This window comes from Equus przewalskii, chromosome 15 (assembly GCF_037783145.1).
Source record: "Equus przewalskii isolate Varuska chromosome 15, EquPr2, whole genome shotgun sequence".
Taxonomy (NCBI): domain Eukaryota; kingdom Metazoa; phylum Chordata; class Mammalia; order Perissodactyla; family Equidae; genus Equus; species Equus przewalskii.
Window position 1 is genome coordinate 41,768,737 of NC_091845.1, and position 18,592 is coordinate 41,787,328.

General features: G+C 45.9%; 2 protein-coding genes across 13 annotated transcripts in view; one reads left to right on the forward strand and one right to left on the reverse strand.

Moving 5' to 3' along the window:
* Positions 1-3,661, forward strand: part of LRRC2 (leucine rich repeat containing 2) — a 33,502-nt gene extending 29,841 nt beyond the window's left edge. For both annotated transcript variants that reach the window (XM_008520333.2, XM_070575617.1), the window contains exon 9: positions 1,764-3,661. In XM_008520333.2, the coding sequence (XP_008518555.1) occupies positions 1,764-1,813 (50 nt within the window). In that variant the 3' untranslated portion in view covers positions 1,814-3,661. The remainder of the gene's footprint in view (positions 1-1,763) is intronic.
* A 5,440-nt stretch (positions 3,662-9,101) lies between these two features.
* RTP3 (receptor transporter protein 3) lies at positions 9,102-15,778 on the reverse strand. 11 transcript variants are annotated; one of them, XM_070575627.1, is made up of 6 exons: positions 15,512-15,636; positions 15,152-15,395; positions 14,663-14,779; positions 13,522-13,701; positions 13,044-13,251; positions 9,102-10,516 (listed from the first exon to the last, which is right to left on the reverse strand). In XM_070575627.1, the coding sequence occupies exons 5-6, from the start codon at positions 13,196-13,198 to the stop codon at positions 9,787-9,789; spliced, it is 885 nt and encodes a 294-aa protein (XP_070431728.1). In that variant the 5' UTR covers positions 13,199-13,251; positions 13,522-13,701; positions 14,663-14,779; positions 15,152-15,395; positions 15,512-15,636; the 3' UTR covers positions 9,102-9,786. The 11 variants fall into 11 exon arrangements, with proteins under 11 accessions (XP_070431728.1, XP_070431724.1, XP_070431723.1 ...); XM_070575623.1 differs by having other exon boundaries at positions 13,044-13,349; XM_070575622.1 differs by having other exon boundaries at positions 13,044-13,349; positions 14,663-14,807.
* Positions 15,779-18,592: the final 2,814 nt, after the last annotated feature.

Sequence of the window (18,592 nt, forward strand, 5' to 3'; positions counted from 1 at the left end):
GACCTATGCCACTCGTCAGCCATGACATAACACGCATGTGAGCTTACTCCTCCTCCCGAGGAGATGTCTGAAGAGGGTTAGTCCCATCCAGACAGTCAGAGACTTCATGACAGTAAAATACCATTTATTTGACAAGTTAAAAAACTTCCCAACTAAATTAAGAAAATTTCTATGTATCTCTAATCTATTTGGCCATCCCTAATCTTGAATGCTGAAATATTATGAAATAAATTAGAAATTTATGTTAAATATGAAACTGAAATAACAGAACCATTTATTTGTCCAAAATTATCTTTGGGCTGTATAATTTTCCTCTTGGGAAAAACTTTATTGTTGTATTTTATTAGTTTATTCATAATTATATTTTAGTGCTATTATGCAAAAACGCAAGGAAGAATTAGAGAAAATAAGCATTAAGCATTGGATCTATGTGGCCAGCAATAAAATAATTTGCTTTTAATAAATTAACTTTAGTGATGATAAATTTTGAATTCATTTACTTAATTCTAAATAGTTATAATAATTCTATCCTTCATATATTCATATTAGGTTGAACCAAATGATATTGCCAATATTCAGCTGGTTTTGACCTACAAAAATGGTAATTTCTTCGGGCTAGCCTGGTGGTGTACTGGTTAAGTTCACACATTCTGCTTCAGTGGCCCAGGGTTCGCAGGTTTGGATCCTGGGCACAGACCTATGCACCGCTCATCAATCCATGCTGAGATGGTGTCCCACATACAAAATAGAGGAAGATTAGCATGGATGTGAGTTCAGCAACAGTCCTCCTCAAGCAAAAAAAGGAAGATTGGCAACAGAATTTAGCTCAGGGCCAATCTTCTTCACCAAAAAAAAAAAAAAAAAAAAAGGTCATTTCTTAATAGTTAGATCTATAGTTGGTCTGGCATGTACTTTGAATTTTTCTAAGTTTGTTTGTTTGTTTCCTTCATCATGGTGTCTTCCCTCTTTTCTCTCCTTTCCCATCAGAGTAATGTCTGAGTTAGTCACAAAGTCCGTGGCTATAAGGAAAAGGTAGATTTAATGAGTCTACATTGACCTCCAACCTTGTGTGATTCAAGAATGACGAGGAAGTGAAGCCCCTCACTGGTCCTCAGTTAGTGAACCTAAGAATCACCTGTAGGCCCCACTCTCGGAGTTTTTGACTCATCAAGTCTGGGGTGGGGCCCGAGAATGTGCATTTCTAACAAGTTCCCAGGTGATGTTGCTGCCTGGGTCTGAGAAGCACAGCTTGAGAACAACTGGTATAGACCATCCTTTGACAAAATTTGCTTGTGAGGAGAGAGAGGATGGGCAGTAACCAGCGGGAAGAGCAAGACTGAGAAAAGGCGTGCTTCCTAAGATCGCGCTTGGCTTAGGAATAGCCCAAACTTCTCTTATAAACCATATTCCCTTCCACCTGGTGTCCACAGTCCTGAGTTCTTGGCCATCTGTTTCTGTTTTGTCAACTTTTGTTATTTCGGGGCCATACAGTTTCCAGGATCCTGATGTAGCTGTGTGGGTTGGTTGGAAAGACTGCAAGAGAACAAGAATTAATAAATTTATCTTATTCTATCTTAGATCTAAATATTTCTCAAGTATGACTACATATTTGTGATTGCTGACTTAATGGTGATAAACACATTTCTCTCTATACTTAAAATATAAAGTGGCAATAATCTGTGTATTGACTTAGGCCATGGCATATGGTCACACTTCATAATGAAGTGGAGAATGGTTGAGTGTATTTTTCCCTTTTGTTACAGATTCTGTTCCCAGCTATACCACCAAAGTATCTTTTAGTCTTCAGCTTTGATACCATCCATCAGAAGACGGCAGACTCTCCCTGTCCTGTGGAGCTGTAAATCTTCATGTTGTGGGTCACGTCCTATAGGAATAATGGCTTGTGCTTAAGGACAAAGTCTAGAAACCATGGTCCTAGTTGTTAGGAAAAATGATTTTCAGATTTCAAATATATGAATACCTCTCTCTTTAGACTGGAGAATTGATAAATGGGTTTATATATTGATATTTAAAGGTTCATTTGCATATACTTATTTCCAAATAATACAGATTTAATATTTTAGAAAATGTATTATTTTTTTAAATTATAACTTAAAGACCAAATTCTGAAGTTGATTGCATTGTTTTCAGGAATCAGGGGACAAACGGGTTGTGAAAAGAGCATTTATATTGGACCAGTCAGATGAGAGTTTATTTTGTTATTTTGGAAGAGTTTTAATGCATTATTTCTTTTACCAAGAATAATTTTCCTTGGGCTTATACAAACTGCTATTTCCATATGTTTTAAATTATATTTTGCAAGTGTATGCTCTCAGGAGATTCTCGAGTATAATCTGGTCCTTGAAGGTAGGAAGAAGAGCTAGCATGTCTGCCCATGCACTGGGCATGAGGCGCTCGGATGGTGCGCTGGTAGCCCCAGTGCAGGAAGCGTGGGCCTGGCTGGCCATGGGAAGCCTTGCATGGCCTGCATGGATGGTCGTCTTGTCCTGAGTGGGCACCTCGGGGTTTCTGGGACCCATCTCAGAGCAGGGAGCAGAGGCAATGCCCTTAGGGACCCCTCCTCTAAGGTGGCCATATAGGGTAGTGGAGATGACCAGTCCACATTGATGAGGAGTCCCTAGCTACCCTTCTTCGAAGCTCCCACGGGAGGACTCTTCCTGTGACCGAGACTCTGCGGTCCAGAGGCAGCTCATGAGACAGTGCTTTACACCGGCAAATGTGGGATTCATTACACAGCTTTGGACTCTTACGTCACATTGTATGATTTGGAGAAATTGTACAAATATCTATTTTTATACCATTGTCTTGGGCTAAAATAAACAGGATTGTGTGTTGAAGATAAGCTTAAACAAGTGGCTTTTGTGACTAAGAAGGAAAAATGCATATATTCATGTATACTTATATATGGATTGACTCCTATCAGGGCTAGCCCAGTCCTGTCTAACAGAACATTCTGCAGTGGTGGAAATGTTCTGTATCTGTGCTGTCCAATATAGTGGCCACCAGACCCGTGTGCTCCTTGAGCACTTGGACAATGACTGGTGTGACCGAAGAACTAAATTTTTAATTAAATTTAAATTTAAATAGCCACAGATGGTTACCTATTGGACAGCACACGTCTAGCCATTTGGGTTTTGTGGAAGTTAAACTGGACTAGAAATGAAGGGTGATTTTTATTTCCTCTTATCTGAAGACCCAGTCTATCCCCAGAGGGGTTACTATTGAAATCTCAATATTTTGTCTTGATAGGCTTAATTGTAATTCCAAATATTTTATCCTCAACAGATGTAAAACAGGCAGAGCGTTCTAAGACCACATGGTAATAATGCTTCAGTAGAGGATTGCTTCAACTTAAAAACAAACTGAGAAGTAGGTTAAGAGATGAAAAGAGTAGGAAAATGAGAAATTAATTGAACCTCAAACAATTGTATTCTTTTTTAACTCTTTAAAAATAGAATTCAAATTTATTAATTGTACTTCTTGAATGATTTTGGAATTTTATTTCATGCCGAGTAATATGCTATATATAGTCAAATGGGAAATATATCTGAAAAGGGGAGAAATGGGGGCTTTCACTCAAACTGACCATCCATAACTTCTGTAAATTTTATTTCAATAAAATCAGTCTTTTGTGCAAAAACCTTATCTCAGTGTTACATTTAAATAATGGAAAAATACTGCATTGATAAATAATTATTTCATGTTTCATAATAAAACAAATGAATTGTTTGAATATGATGCTTGTAGAGCTACTATTTAATTTATTCATATAAATGTAAAAATGCAGAAAGATTCTAAAGTAGAATATGCATCTCAGTGGAAATGTAGAGATTTGAAAATTTTAGATGATGCATATGGACTGATACCTAATTTGAAAAAGTAATTTATATAGCAGAATATATGTATGAACGCTAAAGCAACATGAGATAAATAATAAAATATAATTCTTAGCAGAAAAATGTTCTGGTTGCAAAAGCTTATTGTTATACCCATTTTTCATACGTTGGAAGTTAAGGGGCAGAGACACTTAGGTGGAATCATAGAGTAGTGCATTTTAGTTAATAGCAAGATCCACACCAGATTTCTTGACTCTGGCTTTCTAGAATGACCATTGGGCATGCTTGCCAATACCAGTTTAGGGTGACCAAGTTAGGATGGTTGCAAACAGTAAGCTTTGGAAATGGGTCATCGTCTTTCCCCTTCTGTCTGCTTCTCTTCTTTCCTGTCTCAATGCATCTCTCTCCTTCTGAGTGGAAAGGAAACTTAGAGACTTCGAGGTATTGTTTTGTGGTGTATGTAAGTTTAAATGCTTATTTTACAGTATGTATATTGGATTTATTTCTGAAACTTAGGAAATTAAATTCAAACTTTAAAACTTGAAATGGTATCAAACTGCAATACTAACAGGCAGCTCAGAAATCTTCTCTTAGAGTATCTAGCTATATCATCAGAATGAAAAATTGAGATGCTTAAGTCGTTTTATTGCAGTGTAATATAAATTACAGGTGAAGCAAATTATAGTTGAGTGTTGGGCCTTAGCACCATCCATAATTCTTAGGAAAGAAATCAGCCAAACAGTGGTTATTGAATCAAAGAAGATATGACATTAAATAGATGAATTTGCCTCGACTGTGAAATTCACCAGGGGGACAGAGGACCCAAGGCTGAGCTCAGATTGGCAGAGTTGTGGCTTTGAGGGAAAAATGGACGTAATCTAGGGTTAGGACTCCAGTCTTTGGTAATCAGCTGCTACACTACTGTCTAATTTCTTTGTGACTGGTCGACCCCAGGTAGCTCCTACAACCCAGGTGCAAAGCAGTGAATCAGTCCAAAATAAGACCTTGGATTCCCACTTAGTGCTTATTTTTGTGACTTTCTGAACATATTTTGTAAACTTCTGCCAGGGCCGATGGTCTTTGACACTCCTCTGCACTAAGTTATCAGGGCAGACCCCATTGCATTTGCCTGTCTGCCTGTTGACTTGAAACATTTGGTTTAAATGGGCCCTGATAAAAGTTTTCAGATTTTAAGCCTTCCATGAAATCTGGAAAATAAGGAAAGGTTTAAGAAAGAAATGACAGCGTTGTGAGATATCTATAGTTAATAGAGAAATGGTAAGATGTTTATACTCCTGTCCTCCAAGACAACATCAGCTGTTAAATCTAACTTGTAATACTTGCCTGCTCTTGGTTATCTGCCAGAGACACACATGCCCGCTTTGGTTACCCACCGCACTGAGTAGGGGGGCTGTGGAGAACGGACGTTCATAGCCCTCAGCTGGGTCCTGCAGGACTCCTATTGGGTGATCAGAAGGAGGGAGGTGGTGGGGCTTACCTTGCTCTGTGACTTTCTCGACTGCCGCTTTCCCTCTAGATTCTCTATGCTCTCTGGTCTCACGTACGTTCCTCTCTGACACCACCCTGGACTGGGACTGTGATAAACATTTCTGGTTTTCTTCCAGTTATCTTGGGTTCCAAATGAAGTTTAATGTAGTTTCCTTAAATTCTGCTGCTACTCATGTCTGTGGAAGAAACAGACCCAAGCAAGAGAGACACAGTGTAGGCATTCAAGGTGGAGATTTCAAAAGGCTATTTATTCATTTCAGTTTAATTGATTCCACCCTCTTGCCAAGGTCTTGGTTTTCCTAAAACCTATGCCTTGTGGATGGAGAGTCCTTTATGAATCGCCTTTCTCTAGCTTCATGTGCAACAGAAGCAAAAAGCAAAGGAACAAATAAAAACATTAGAGGTGAAGGCATCACACAGAAAGCTTTGTTCCGCTAACTTCTCTACAGAACTTGCCATGGCCTTGGCAAACAGTATTCTCGGCAAGAATAGGCTTGATATTTTGGAGAGGCAACGCGATTCAAGTTCGCCATAAAGCGAATTATTTTCCAGAGATGTTATTTCAATACTGCCAAGTGAGAAGTACTTGCTATTTATATAAATTTTACATAATTGTGCAGGGCAAATCTCTCTCAAGCGCCTTCTGCAGGAGGCACAATGCTGATGACGATGCTTGTTCTGGAACGGGTAATACTAGCTTCATGGAGTGAGCTGGAAGAGCGTTCTGATTCTCGAGGATGTCTCTTCCTGGGATTCCTTAGTTATCAGATTAGTGTGGGAAATGCCTGTGTTACTTACTAAGGTATATATTCTACTGGCTTAGAATGAAGTATGTTTTTACCTGAAGACTTTGTTCTCTGTCTGAGCCAAGATTTCATATTTTATAATTTTACTGAGGGTAATTATTCTCTTTTTTAAACGAGGATTTCATTTTGATTCCTAGATGACTCTCAGTTTTTTTCTGCCAGCTCTGACCTTGAATGTTGTCACCCATTTTTTTGTTCTCTTCCTCTACAGGGCAGCTCCACTCGGGAATGCCGCTAACATTAAAACAGGCCTATTACAGATGTGTTTCTGCTCTTCCTCCCCTTTCCAAAGCTCCATTAACAGTATTTTCTTGGTCTTCCAAATGTGTAATTCTATATAATTTTCTTTTAAAAAATTACCTGTTAAAAAAATCCACAGATCTTTCTCATTTCTTTAAAATACTTCTTTGATTCCAGTTTTCCCTGTCTTAATTCTGGTCCATTCCTGCCTGATTCACAGGGACAAGGCTTTTCCTAGTTTGTTCTTTCCCAGCTTCTCCCACCCTACTTGTCAATAGCAACATTTGTCATCAAAGTAAGTTTTTATCACGCAGTAGCATTTCTTAGAATTTTGAAGGGCTTTCCAATTCTTTCTTGACATTAACGGTCTTGACTGTAGTTTTCAGTGAGCTCACCAATACTTTAACTTCCACTTCCCTCAATGTCCTAATTAAGTTCTCTACCATTTTCTGGTTTGTTTCCCTTATTGACATGCTCCAAATCCTTCAGTCCATCCCTGCCCGTCTTTGAATTCAGTAGTGTCTCTTTCTGGAGAGAGATCAGCAAATGTTTCACATGTCCCTGTATCTGCCATCTCTTTACTGTGCAAATATGCACATATGCACTCACGTGCATTCTAGTCTCTTCAGAAGAAAGCTGGTCAGCAGTGGGACTCAGGGAGCAGGATTGCAAGGCCAGCTCTTTGCTAATGCACTGCGTAATCTTGGGAAAATCACTTCATCTTGAATGAGCCTCATTTTCCCCACCTGTAAAAAATAGGGTTGGAGAAGACAATTTCTAAGGCTGATCCATCTTTAATATTTTATGATTTGCCTTCCACCAAGAAGCCCTTTTTACATTAACGACCCTGCACATCTTCCCCACCTCATTGGTTGCTCAGCTTCCAGGTATTTATGGCCGCCGGGACACACTAGTTTCTCTTTTTTTCTTGAGGAAGATTAGCCCTGGGCTAACTACTGCCAATCCTCCTCTTTTTGCTGAGGAAGACTGGCCCTGAACTAACATCCGTGCCCATCTTCCTCTACTTTATATGTGGGATGCCTACCACAGCATGGCTTTTGCCAAGCGGTGCCATGTCCACACCCAGGATCCGAACGGGCGAATCCTGGGCCACCGAGAAGCAGAACATGCGAACTTAACCGCTGTGCCACCGGGCCGGCTGCTGGGGCACACTAGTTTCTCTCACATGCTTGCTCCTTGGCATGTGCTTGTTATCTGTCTTGTCCCACTATTACATTCTAAGTTCCTGGAATTTGCCTAATGCAGATATAGGGACTATGTTCAAATGTTTGAAAATGAATAGCAAGTCTGTGAAAACTTTACCCACACATTTCTGTTGTGTTCCAAATACTTACCTCTGTGCTGAGATGTACAAATATGATTTCTAATACTGCCTTGAAAGTGTAAACTTGCATCATAAAAAATTGCATTTTCTAGAAATGCAAATCAAAGACACCAGGAGATAGCACCTCACATCCATTGGTATGGCTATTATAAAAAAAAAAAAAAACAGAAAATAGGTGTTGGCTAGGAGGTGGAGAAATTGTAACCCTTGTGCACTGTTGGTGGGAGTGTAAAACAGTTTTTTTGCTGTGGAAGACAGTATGGTGGTTCTTTAAAAATACAAATACCATATGATTCAGCAATTCCACTTCTCAGTATACATCCAACAGAGTAGAAAGTAGGGTCTTAAAGAGATATTTGTACACCCCTGTTCATAGCAGCACTACTCACAAGAGCCAAGAGGTGGAAGCAATCCAAGTGTCTACAGATGGATGAATGGGTAAACGAAACGTGATATATACAGACAATGGAATGTCATTCAGCCTTAAAAAGGAAGGAAATCCTGTCACATGTTACGACATGGATGAACCTCCAGAACATTATGCTAAGTGAAATAAGCCAGTTACAAGAAGACAAATGCTGTATGAGGTATCTAAAATAGTCAAATTTATAGAAGAATGGCGGTTAGCAGGGCCTAAGGGGAGGGAGAAAAAGGGAGTTGCTGTTCAACGGCAGAGAGTTCCAGTTCTGCAAAATGAAGAAGTTGTAGAGTTTGCCCCAGAGGGAGCAGCAAGGACGCGGGTAGGGCTCGGCCTGGCCAGCCCTGTGCCCGTGGGAACGACTGGAGTGGGTGGGGAGGGACACGTGGATGGAAGGGGGGTGGCAAGAGAAAAGGAGTATGTGACTTAAACGACTATTGCTTTCATTTTAGCCACATAAACTGGAGGATTCATATTTCTAGACAAAAAAGATGTGAGAATGAGTCTTAAAATGATTCTCATTAATCAGAACAGAAAACTTTTTTTTTTTTAGTGAGGAAGCTTGGCCCTGAGCTAACATCTGTTGCCAGTCTTCCTCTTTTTGCTTGGGAAGATTGTTGCTGAGCTAACATCTGTGCCCATCTTCCTCTATTTTGTATGTGGGATGCCACCACAGCATCGCTTGATGAGTGGTGTGTAGGTCTGCACCCAGGATCCCAACCCTCAAACTGCGGGCTGCTGAAGCCATGCGTGCGAACTTAACCACTATACCCCCGGGCTGGTCCCCAGAAAACTTTTTAAAAGCCACTTGGTTTCAGAAACCTGGTGAGGATCCGTGCACAGACTTCCACATTTGGGCCTTCAGAACAGGGGTCCCCTCAATGTTTGTGATGGTGCAACCTTGTCAATGAAAATTGAGCACACACTCCAAGTGGGTATATATTTATTTATTTATATCATTATATCATTCTACTAATATATTAGCATACATTACAAAACACGCAACAAGAAATAGTAAAGTATGAAGAAAAATTAAACGGAGCTCTAAGGATGCCTCTCTCACCTCAGTGGACGGTCTGCCTCGTCCCTCAGCGGCTGTGGAGACCCCTGCTTTAGAACCCGGGTTTTCAGCCTAATGCTTTCAATTGCAAATGCCTCCACAGACTGCCCTCCGAGGGTGTGTGCAACATTTTCCGGTGAGAGGGCCCACAGGTTTCATAGGATTTCCAAATCGTTCTGTAAGTCATAAACGCTTCACTCTCAGTATTCTAGAGAACGAACGAAATTACAGCGCTGTTTTTTTAAATCGAGATGTAATTCACATGGTTAACCATTTTAAAGTGAACAATTCAATGGCATTTAGGGCATTCACAGTATTGTGCAACCACCACCTTCTATCTTATGCCAAAACATTTTCATCACACCCCCCCGCAAAACCTGTACAGATTACATAGTTGCTCCCTAATTCCCCTCTCCCTCCAGCCCCTGGGTAGCCATCAGTTTACTTCCCAACTCTGGATTTACCTATTCTGAATGTGTCATATCAGTGGGATCACACAATATATGACTTAGTCTGTCTGACTTTTTAGCTTGGCATCATGCATTCGAGGCTCAGATCCTGAGTGTCACAGCAGTCACGATGATGATGATTAGAATGAGAACACAGCAGCACAGGCCGAAGGCCCTGTGTGCAGGCCTCTGGGCTGTGTAGGGATAGAACATCTCGCTTGAGAGGGAGTCCTGGACTCTCTTCTCCTGGCGGTTGGGGTTTGCTCCTGGGCTCCAGGAGGTGGGGAAGCTCGCAGCCTGTGTGGGCGCAGAAACCCAGGGGGTGGGCGCAGAAAACCAGGGGCTGGGTAATACCTTTCCTTTCTTCGCTGCATCCGCGGAGGGGCCACTCCTTGTGGGAGAAGGCTTGTGTGTGGTGATGCTGAGGGAGATAGGTGAGCCTATCGTGAGAAGTGGTGGATACACTGGCGACTGCACGGCCATGCCTGACCCCCGCTGAACACAGAAGCCCTGCAGACATGCCTCGCAGTTGTCACTGTCATGTGGCCCTTCAAGAGAGATTTCTCGGATCATAGGAATCTCTTCAGTCAACTTAAATTCTTCTCCATAGCACTTCTTCAGAATTCGGACCACCAGGTTGTTCAGGATCCTTGAGATGTTCTCATTCGTGAACTCAGGAACCTCAAACGGAGGCTGGGAGCACTTCTGACATCTCTGGGCAAAGACCCTCATCTTCACCCGGCCCCTGGACTTCACCTCACTCCAGTGCATGTGGAAAAGGACCTGAACTCGGGCAGAGGCCCAAGTGCGGGAGCACGAGGAGCACTGGAATCTGTGGACACAGAATACAAGACCTCAGCTTGGTTCAATATGGCCGAAAGGTGGGCTGTGCCAGAGGAAAGAAGGAGCTGCTGACAGCACAGAGAGGGACTTGACTGGGGTCCTGGATCAGCAGGGGAAGGAAGTACAGAGAGACTCATTCCTATCTCTATTGTGCCACCAACACACTCTTTGACCAACAGGTGTCTACCGTGAGAATAGCAAATAGCAATCCATCAGAGCTGGAAGGGATCTTGGGTGACTTCTAAGTCCAACATGATCATTTTAGAGATGAAGCACACACTGGGAACTCGTCATGCCCAGAGACCCAGTGGGTGTAAGAGGCAGGACTAGAACTCCAGTCTTCTGATCCCAAACCAAGGCTTCTTCAAATGCAGATTTAAGCGGCTCCAAGGCTCCAAGTGCAACAGTAGCCATTAAATCAGCCCCAAGAACCCGGAACTGAAATCTACAAATGGATACAAGTGCGTGTTGGTAAGTGCTACAGTCTGAATGCTTGTGTCCCCCCCCAAATTCACAAGCCCAAGGTGATGGTGTTGGAAGGCAGGGTCTTTGGGAGGTGCTTAGGTCATGAGGGTGGAGCCCTCGTGAATGGGATTAGTGCCTTTATAAAAGAGATCCACAGAGCGCCCTAGCTCCTTCTGCCATGTGAGGATATAATGGGAAGTCTGCGACCCAGAAGAGGGCCCTCACCTGACCAGCTGGCACCCTGATCTTAGACTTCCAGCCTCCAGAACTGTGAGCAATACATTTCTCTTGCTTATAAGCTGCCCAGGCTGTGGTACTTTTTAAAATACTGTCTTATGACTAAGACAGTAAGTCACAGACCCACAGATCAGAGAGGGACCCTAAACAGTCCGCTGTCCTCGGGAAAAGCATTGCTTTGTGCCTCGGTTGCCCAGGGTCCCCGATCTGCCAGTATTACAGGGAGATTGCAGTGTCCAGCTCTCTCTTCTTTTGCCCCTCTCCAACCCGATTCATTGCTCAAGGTAGCCTGAAAACCTTTATACACCTCATGCCCCTGGCCTCAGACAGGGTACGAGAGAATGACGCCTCATCTCAGCAGAGAGGAGGGCAACTTTCTGAGCAATAATAGTTGGATGTCAGGACACGACAGGACAGATGGAGAGAAGGGAATCACATGGCTGCCCTCAGGATTGGAATTATGGGACAGCAGAGGGCTGCAGTATGGCAGGGACCTATGGTGTTCGCCAAATTATCCATGCACTGCCTCCCATTTCCCAGCCCCTTTGCCGTTAGGTTGGGGCAACATGACCGGTTGGCTAATGGGATGTGGGCAGAAGTGATACATGCTACTTGCAGCTCTGGCGCAGAAGCCCTTGGAACATCCTCTAGCTCTCTCTTTCTGTGTTGGTGCCCCTGGGAGCCATGCGTGAGGTTAAATCACTGATATTTCGGGGTTTGTTACAGCAGCCAAGCCTAGCCTTGCCTGGCTTGAAGCACAGGAGCCCATGAAGTCTGCGACGGTGAACTGAGGGGGCTGGCAAGAATGAGTCAGTCGGGTTTCCCTCCTGTATTGATTCTAGCCTCACCTCACAGGGTGAACGTAAGGATGAAACGAAGGGAAGATGCCAAGAAGCTCTGACACTGTGAGTGAGATGATCTTGCTGGGAGCCCTTCAGAAAGTGATGCAAAGGGCCCCGGGCTCTGTTCTGCTGAGCTGAAGTCCCCTGCCCTCCCCCGGGTCATGCTGCTCGGCTCGTGTGCCAGCTCAGAGTTCAAAGTGCTCAGAGAAAAACGAGTTCAGAGTTTGCTATGATGCTGCTGGCGCCGGCTCCTGGCCTGGGAAAACCACAGGTCGCAAGAAGAGGAGAGCTCTGCTTCCTCAGCCCAGACCTTCCCCCAGAGAGGGGACAGCGGGCAGGCAACCAGGCCCTGCCTCAGTCCCGAGATAGAGTCCCCGGCCCCCACCCCCTGTGCAGGTGGACAACCTCCCATCCTTGGGGCTCTGCTTTCCCACCTGGAAAAGAGAAGGTGATTCTTTGGGTGACTTCTAAGTGTCCTATTTTAAGAAGAGCCCATTAGCTCAGAGTAGAAAGCAGTAAGATTGCTGTGTTGCTCAGCTCCGCCTGTCCTCTGCCCCCTCCCTGAGGCGGTCTCCTCAGCGCCCAGGGCCTCTCCCTCATGGGCTCCATGATGGACCCGGGGTCTCCTAAGGCTGGGAACATATGCAGTGAGCTTTGCTCAGCCAGCTCTCCTGCCATTGAGCGAAACAGCCACCATTCCTGCCCTTCTTTTTGCCTCGCTGCCGCTCGCCCTCACTCCTCGCAGCCTCATTTCTCTGAATCTAGGCCTTAGCCCACACCACGGCCCACTCCTGCTATTGTTTGTCGGTTCATTGTAATAAGGAAAAAAACTCTAATGAAGCTAAAACTTCTGATGATAGGCACCTTACTTCCTGTAATCTTCCTGGAATGGAACAAGAAAGGTAACAGGTATACACAGTAAGAAATAAGCAAGAATGTTCTGGAATAGGTATCCCTGTGTTCCCCACTCACCTGGCAAAGCCCCACTGCTGATACTGTGTCCACCCCCGCTTCTGAATGCCGGGAAGAAGGCTCTCATCTAGTCTCAGGGTCCATTTGTGCCATGGTTTCACCTCCTGAATTAATTCCTGAAACACCTGCTTCCACACCTCCTCGTTCTGCCCCATCGCTGCTGCTATGCTGAGCCGGGTGGGTCCAGGTCTCCCGGGCTCTGACGGATCTGTAGCAGGACATGAGGTTTCCCACTTCAGACAGCAAGGGCTCAGATCTGCTCTCCCTTTGTGTACCTGGCCTGGGCCTGGGTACCAGGTCTTTGCCCTGAGGACAAAGGTCAGTTGAGTCTAGCTCCAAGTTCAAAGAGCACTAGGCTCCACAGGGAATTTCAAAAGACACAGAATGCATGGTTTCATCCATCAAAATATCCCCAGAGGAGAGTGCAGGACGCATGTCAGGAGGAGTGGGTCTCAGGCGGGCTCTGCTGTTTACCTACCTCTGACCGGGAACTCAGTCTTTTCCCATCCTTTCTAACATTTGAAAATCCTTGTCCATTGGGCTGCTGTGCTCATGATCAGGGAGCAGAGAACGAAGAGGGATACGGCCGCGATGGAACCTCCCCCGAGTTCCTGTGTCCCTGCTCTGTGTTCTTGACTTCCTCACTCGTGCCGAGTCTCTGTAGGACAGTATTTTGCAGACACTAAGCTGGCCAAGTCAACCCCCAAGGCCAGTCTTCCATGCACTAGAAACCAAAGCTGATGCAGTCCCTGAGATGAGGCTACAAGGTCCCCACATGGGTGACAGGCCAGCGGCCATACCCCAGCGTGCTTCACTATCCCCACTTCCTTGAGGAGAGGCTGGAGAAGGAGAGAGAAGCAGGGGCAGACTACCGGGTGGGTGCTGAAGCAGGCAACAGCCCAGGGAGGGTGGACCAGATTCGGGGTGTCTGCATCACATGGCCCGGTCCACGGACATTGACCTCTGTCGCTGACTACCTCCCAAGAGGAAAGCCTCACCCTTGGCGAGTCCTCCAGCCTGGCAGCCCCCGTCTCAGCTCAGGCCCACATAACAGCCTCTGCCCTGGCCTCCCCACTGGCTCTGGAGCTGTGCTGGCCACTCTCTACACTGCAGCCTGAGGGTCTTTCCAGAGGCAGAAACCCCCACCTACACAGTGCTGCTTAGCGTGGCATCTGGATGCCTCACAGGCTACTCCAGCCAGGCTCATCCTCCCCTAAGCCCATATCCACCCTACACCCTAAACCCCAGCCCCTCGCTCGGTGCCCTCCTCTGAACACTACTGCCATCCCAGCCCGGTGCCTCGCACTCATGTCCACCCCACCCACAGCACCTGCCTTCCCTCCATCACACAGCTCCTGTCCCTGGCCTGGGCCAGCCTCCTGACTGCCGCTGCAGGGAGCAAGCTCAGCGAGGTGACAGGGCTCCCTCCCTCTCCCCACAGCAGAACAAATGCAAACACTCTTCCGCATCACAGAGTAGTTCAGACAGAGCGATGACCAAAACAAAGAATTGGTCTTCCTTTCTGGTCTGAAATCGTGTGTGAAATCGTCATATCTAGTCCTGTTTCATTAAAACAGGTCCTTGAGGGGCCTGGCCCATGGCGGAGTGGTTAAGCTCACGCGCTTCACTTCTGCAGCCCAGGGTTTTGCTGGTTCAGATCCTGGGTGTGGACCTAGCTCCGCTCATCAGGCCATGCTGAGGCGGCGTCCCATATAGCACTGCCGAAGGTCCTACAACTAGAATAAACAACTATGTATTGGGGGGCTTTGGGGAGAAGAAGAAAAAAGAAACATTAGCAACAGATGTTAGCTCAGGGCCAATCTTTAAGAAAAAAAAAGCAAAAAACAAAACAAAGCAAAAAACCTACCATCCTTGAAAGTAATTGTGCAAGGAGCTCTTGAAAGACACCCAGATAGTCGAGTGTTTCTGTGTCACATAAAAGTTCCCTTTAGCCTCTTGCTCTAGTAAGACTATTCTAATTGAAAACTCTGCATTCTTAAATGATAGAAATTTTTGAACATAAGTATTTAAGAATGCGAGAAAGTCTGTCACATTTAAATTAAAATAGGCTAAATGGCTTTCCCCCTATCATGAGTGATGTCATTTACCTGATTTTCCAGAGAATCCTGGGTGGGGGTGGGGGGATGTCAAGGTTTAGGAGAACGCACGCAAGCTCGGCAGGGCTGAAGATAGCTAGATGTTCAGATTTGTCAGAGCAGCCTTCTCTCTTCTCACTGGGACGCTGCTCCTCCCAGCCCCAGAAGCTCCCACTGAATTGGTCCTGGCATCAGCACTTCTAAAGGCCTCCCAAGTGAGTCTACTGCATGGTGATGGTGAGACCACGCTGGGCGGCTGAAGGGAAGGCAAGCCCGGGGAGATCCTGGTCAGCAATCACAGGAGAGGGAACAGACCCACAGCCAAGGTGTCCCTCCCTCCCGCCATGCTGAGGCAGACGCAGCAAGGCTTACGGGAGTTTTTAATGGAGTCAATCTAGGGCTGCCTGGCCGCATCCACTGGCTGGGTCAGATACTTGGCAGCAGGCCACAGGGAGGGACAGTGCGCTCTAGAAGGAAGAGGAGGAGACAGAAGAGGGTGGGAGGGAGGGAGGGAGGAAAGAAAGGAGGGTGGAAAAGGAAAGGGAGCGGTTTGCTGTGGCAGCATTTGGCAGCCTCCCAATCCACCTCCTTCCCACCCTGGCTGCTGCTGCTGCCCCAGAGTTCAGCTGCTTCCTCAGTGGCCTGACCGTGGCAGCCTACTCACCCTCTGGTTTTGTTTCTCAGTATAACTTTGCTCAGATCAGAAATTAACCAGATTTGGGGAGCCCTCTTAGTCAATTTCTCTCTTTCAACTTCTTTCTCTGTGCTCCTCCCACCTACTCTCAACTTCAGGGCAGATTAAGAGGAGATATACAAAGGGGGTGAGGTGCAGGGGAGAGAATCTGGATGGGAGGCAGAGGGTCTTTGGTCTGGGGCCCTGATCAGCGGTGTGACAGAGGACAAGTCACTTCAGGCTTTTTGAGGATGAAATGCTTGACAAAAACAATTTCCAGGACTTCATTTGGAACACGCTGAACTCTCACAGAGACCCATCCCCCCTGGAAACGGATGTTTCTACACATAAATACAAGTTTGTCTCACTGCCTCTTATCTGGCCAGGGTTGGCTGGGCTCTGTCACTCCCTTCCTCGCGGGGAATGGCTGTGGCACATCCCTGCACATCATCTCAGCTTCTAACCCAGAGGCCATTCGCCCTCAGGCAGGGTCAGGGCTCAGCCTGGACACTCGCTGTCGCTCTTTCTGAACACTGGGCTGGGTCCTGGGCCTGCTGCTGCAGGGAGGCCATCTCTGAAAGCTTGGGACATGCACAGAGCAGGAAAAATTTGAGTCACTCAACACCCACATTCCCAGCGGAAATCAAACTGCCTTCTTGTTTTATCTCATATTGTAAACGTGTCCTTTTCGCGGTCTATTTGTACTATAGTTTTAGAATTTTTGTTGGTGAGTTTGTGTTCTAAGTGGTCCTGAAGCGCCCTGTTGAAGTGCTGTCTAGTGTTCTTAAGCACGGAAGGCTGTGATGTGCCTTACGGAGAAAATGGGTGCGTTAGATAATGTCCATTCAGGCATGAGTCACAGTGCTATTGGCTGTGAGGTCAATGTCAATGAATCAACAATATATACAAAATAAAATATCTTTAAATAGAAACAACATAAGGTTATATATTGATCAGTTCACCAAAGTGTTGTTACCAGAGGCTCCCTGGGACCTAACTCTGCATTTCCCCTGGGAGCAATGTTTCAGTATTTGCTAATTCAGTGTGTGTGGCAACATTATAGAGCAGAACCACTGTAAATAACAAGAATGGACTGTATTCCCCTTTGTCCACCCAGTGGTTTGCCTTCCCTCCGGCCTTTCTATGGCAGGGGCTGGGTTGGCAAGGTTAAATCACTTCTGAGCCTGCTCCCACCCTGTGTGTAGGGCCTGGGTCTTGCTTGATCAGCAGAAACCCCCAGATCCATTGCAACCATGTGTCCTTCTGGCTCCCTTCTGGGCAGGCAGCCTAGCTACAGGGATTTGTAACGATCTGGGCCTGGCCAGCCCAGATCCTCCCTTATCCCACGAGAAGAACATTGCATCTTACAGGGACAGAGAGCCCCTCCATGTGAGCTACTGTTCTGGGAACGCTGTTGTTACCAAGGACAGCCCTTTGGCAAGCATGCAGCCTTGGTCTCTCTGCCTACTTGAGCAAGCTTCTCTTGGGGGGCGGTTGCGAGCCTTCACATTACTTCCGTCCAGCCGGCCGCCATTGGACACTGTTCCTGTAAGTAAGGCCCAATAAACCTGTATGTCTCCTTCGCAGTCTCCAGTTTGTTTCTTCAGTCTGTTGGCACAATACTCAGCCGCCCTAGCCCAGCTGGACTTGGGGCGGAACACTATGACCCAGTTTTTGTCCAGAACATTGCTAACTGCTAGTATAGTTGGCTAGTAGCATTTGACCCTGCAGGATCTCCAGTCCTCTGCCAGCCTGCATCTTACATCTATGTCACAGAGATCAGAGTCCACAGTGGCAGCTTTTTACCAGCCTGGCTTCTAAACAGGTGGTTAGGAACAACAGGAAGGCCTCCATGCACTCCCTCACTCTGGCTATAAATGATAGAATCCACTGGAAATCTAGCCATTTTCTTTTCTTCTTCTTTTCCCCAAAGCCCCCCAGTACATAGTTGTGTATTCTAGTTGTAGGTCTTTCTGGTTCTGCTATGTGGCTGGATGAGCAGTGCTAAGTCTGTGCCCAGGATCCGAACTGGCAAAGCCCTGGGCCGCTGAAGCAGAACGCACAAACCCAACCACTCAGCCACAGGGCTGGCCCCAGATCTAGCCATTTCTGACTGCAATTTCTTTTTATGCCAGTGTACCAAATTCCCTGGAGTTTGGAGAACGGTGGATGTATTCCAGGAAAGCAGCTCCACTCCATCCTCAGCTCAGTGCTTTCCAACCTGATTTCCGACTTCTAGCCTCCAGGACTGTAAGAGAATACATTTTCATTGTCTCCAGCCGCCCAGCCTGTGGCGATTTGTAAGGCAGCCCCAGGAAACTAATACAGAGGGGTTTAAGCCCTGCTGGCCTTTCCCCACTGTCTGAGGGTTGGGGCCACCTGCTTGCTTTTCCAGCAGGTACAAGGACGAGGAAGCAACTTCAGCATGTAGCGTGTTCCTTCCTTTTCCTACCTCCCACCACGTCCTCATTATTTGTTGGAATGATGAGCGGGGACCTTCATTATTTGTTGGCTGGACAATTTTAATAGTCCCTTAACTCACATTCTTTCCCTAGCATTCCCTCTCAAAAATCATCCTTTACAGAGTTGCCAAAGAACTCTCTTTAACATCCAAATGCCATGCCCAGGCCACGCTGGCTGCCTCACTCTTCCTCGAACATGATGAACTGGAGCATGGGCCACTCAGTTACTTCCTCCGTGTCGCCCTCAAATGTCACCTTAGTAGGGAGGTCTTCCTTAATTTCCCGAGATGCGACCTCCTCTCCCACACTCTTTCCCTC

Excerpts from the sequence above, each read along its gene's own strand:
- RTP3 (XM_070575626.1), bottom strand. The coding sequence starts at position 13,198 with ATGGGGCAGAACGAGGAGGTGTGGAAGCAGGTGTTTCAGGAATTAATT. Across the intron at positions 10,517-13,043 it reads CAGCAGTGGGGCTTTGCCAG|ATTCCAGTGCTCCTCGTGCT; the intron begins GTGAGTGGGGAA and ends CTGTGTCCACAG.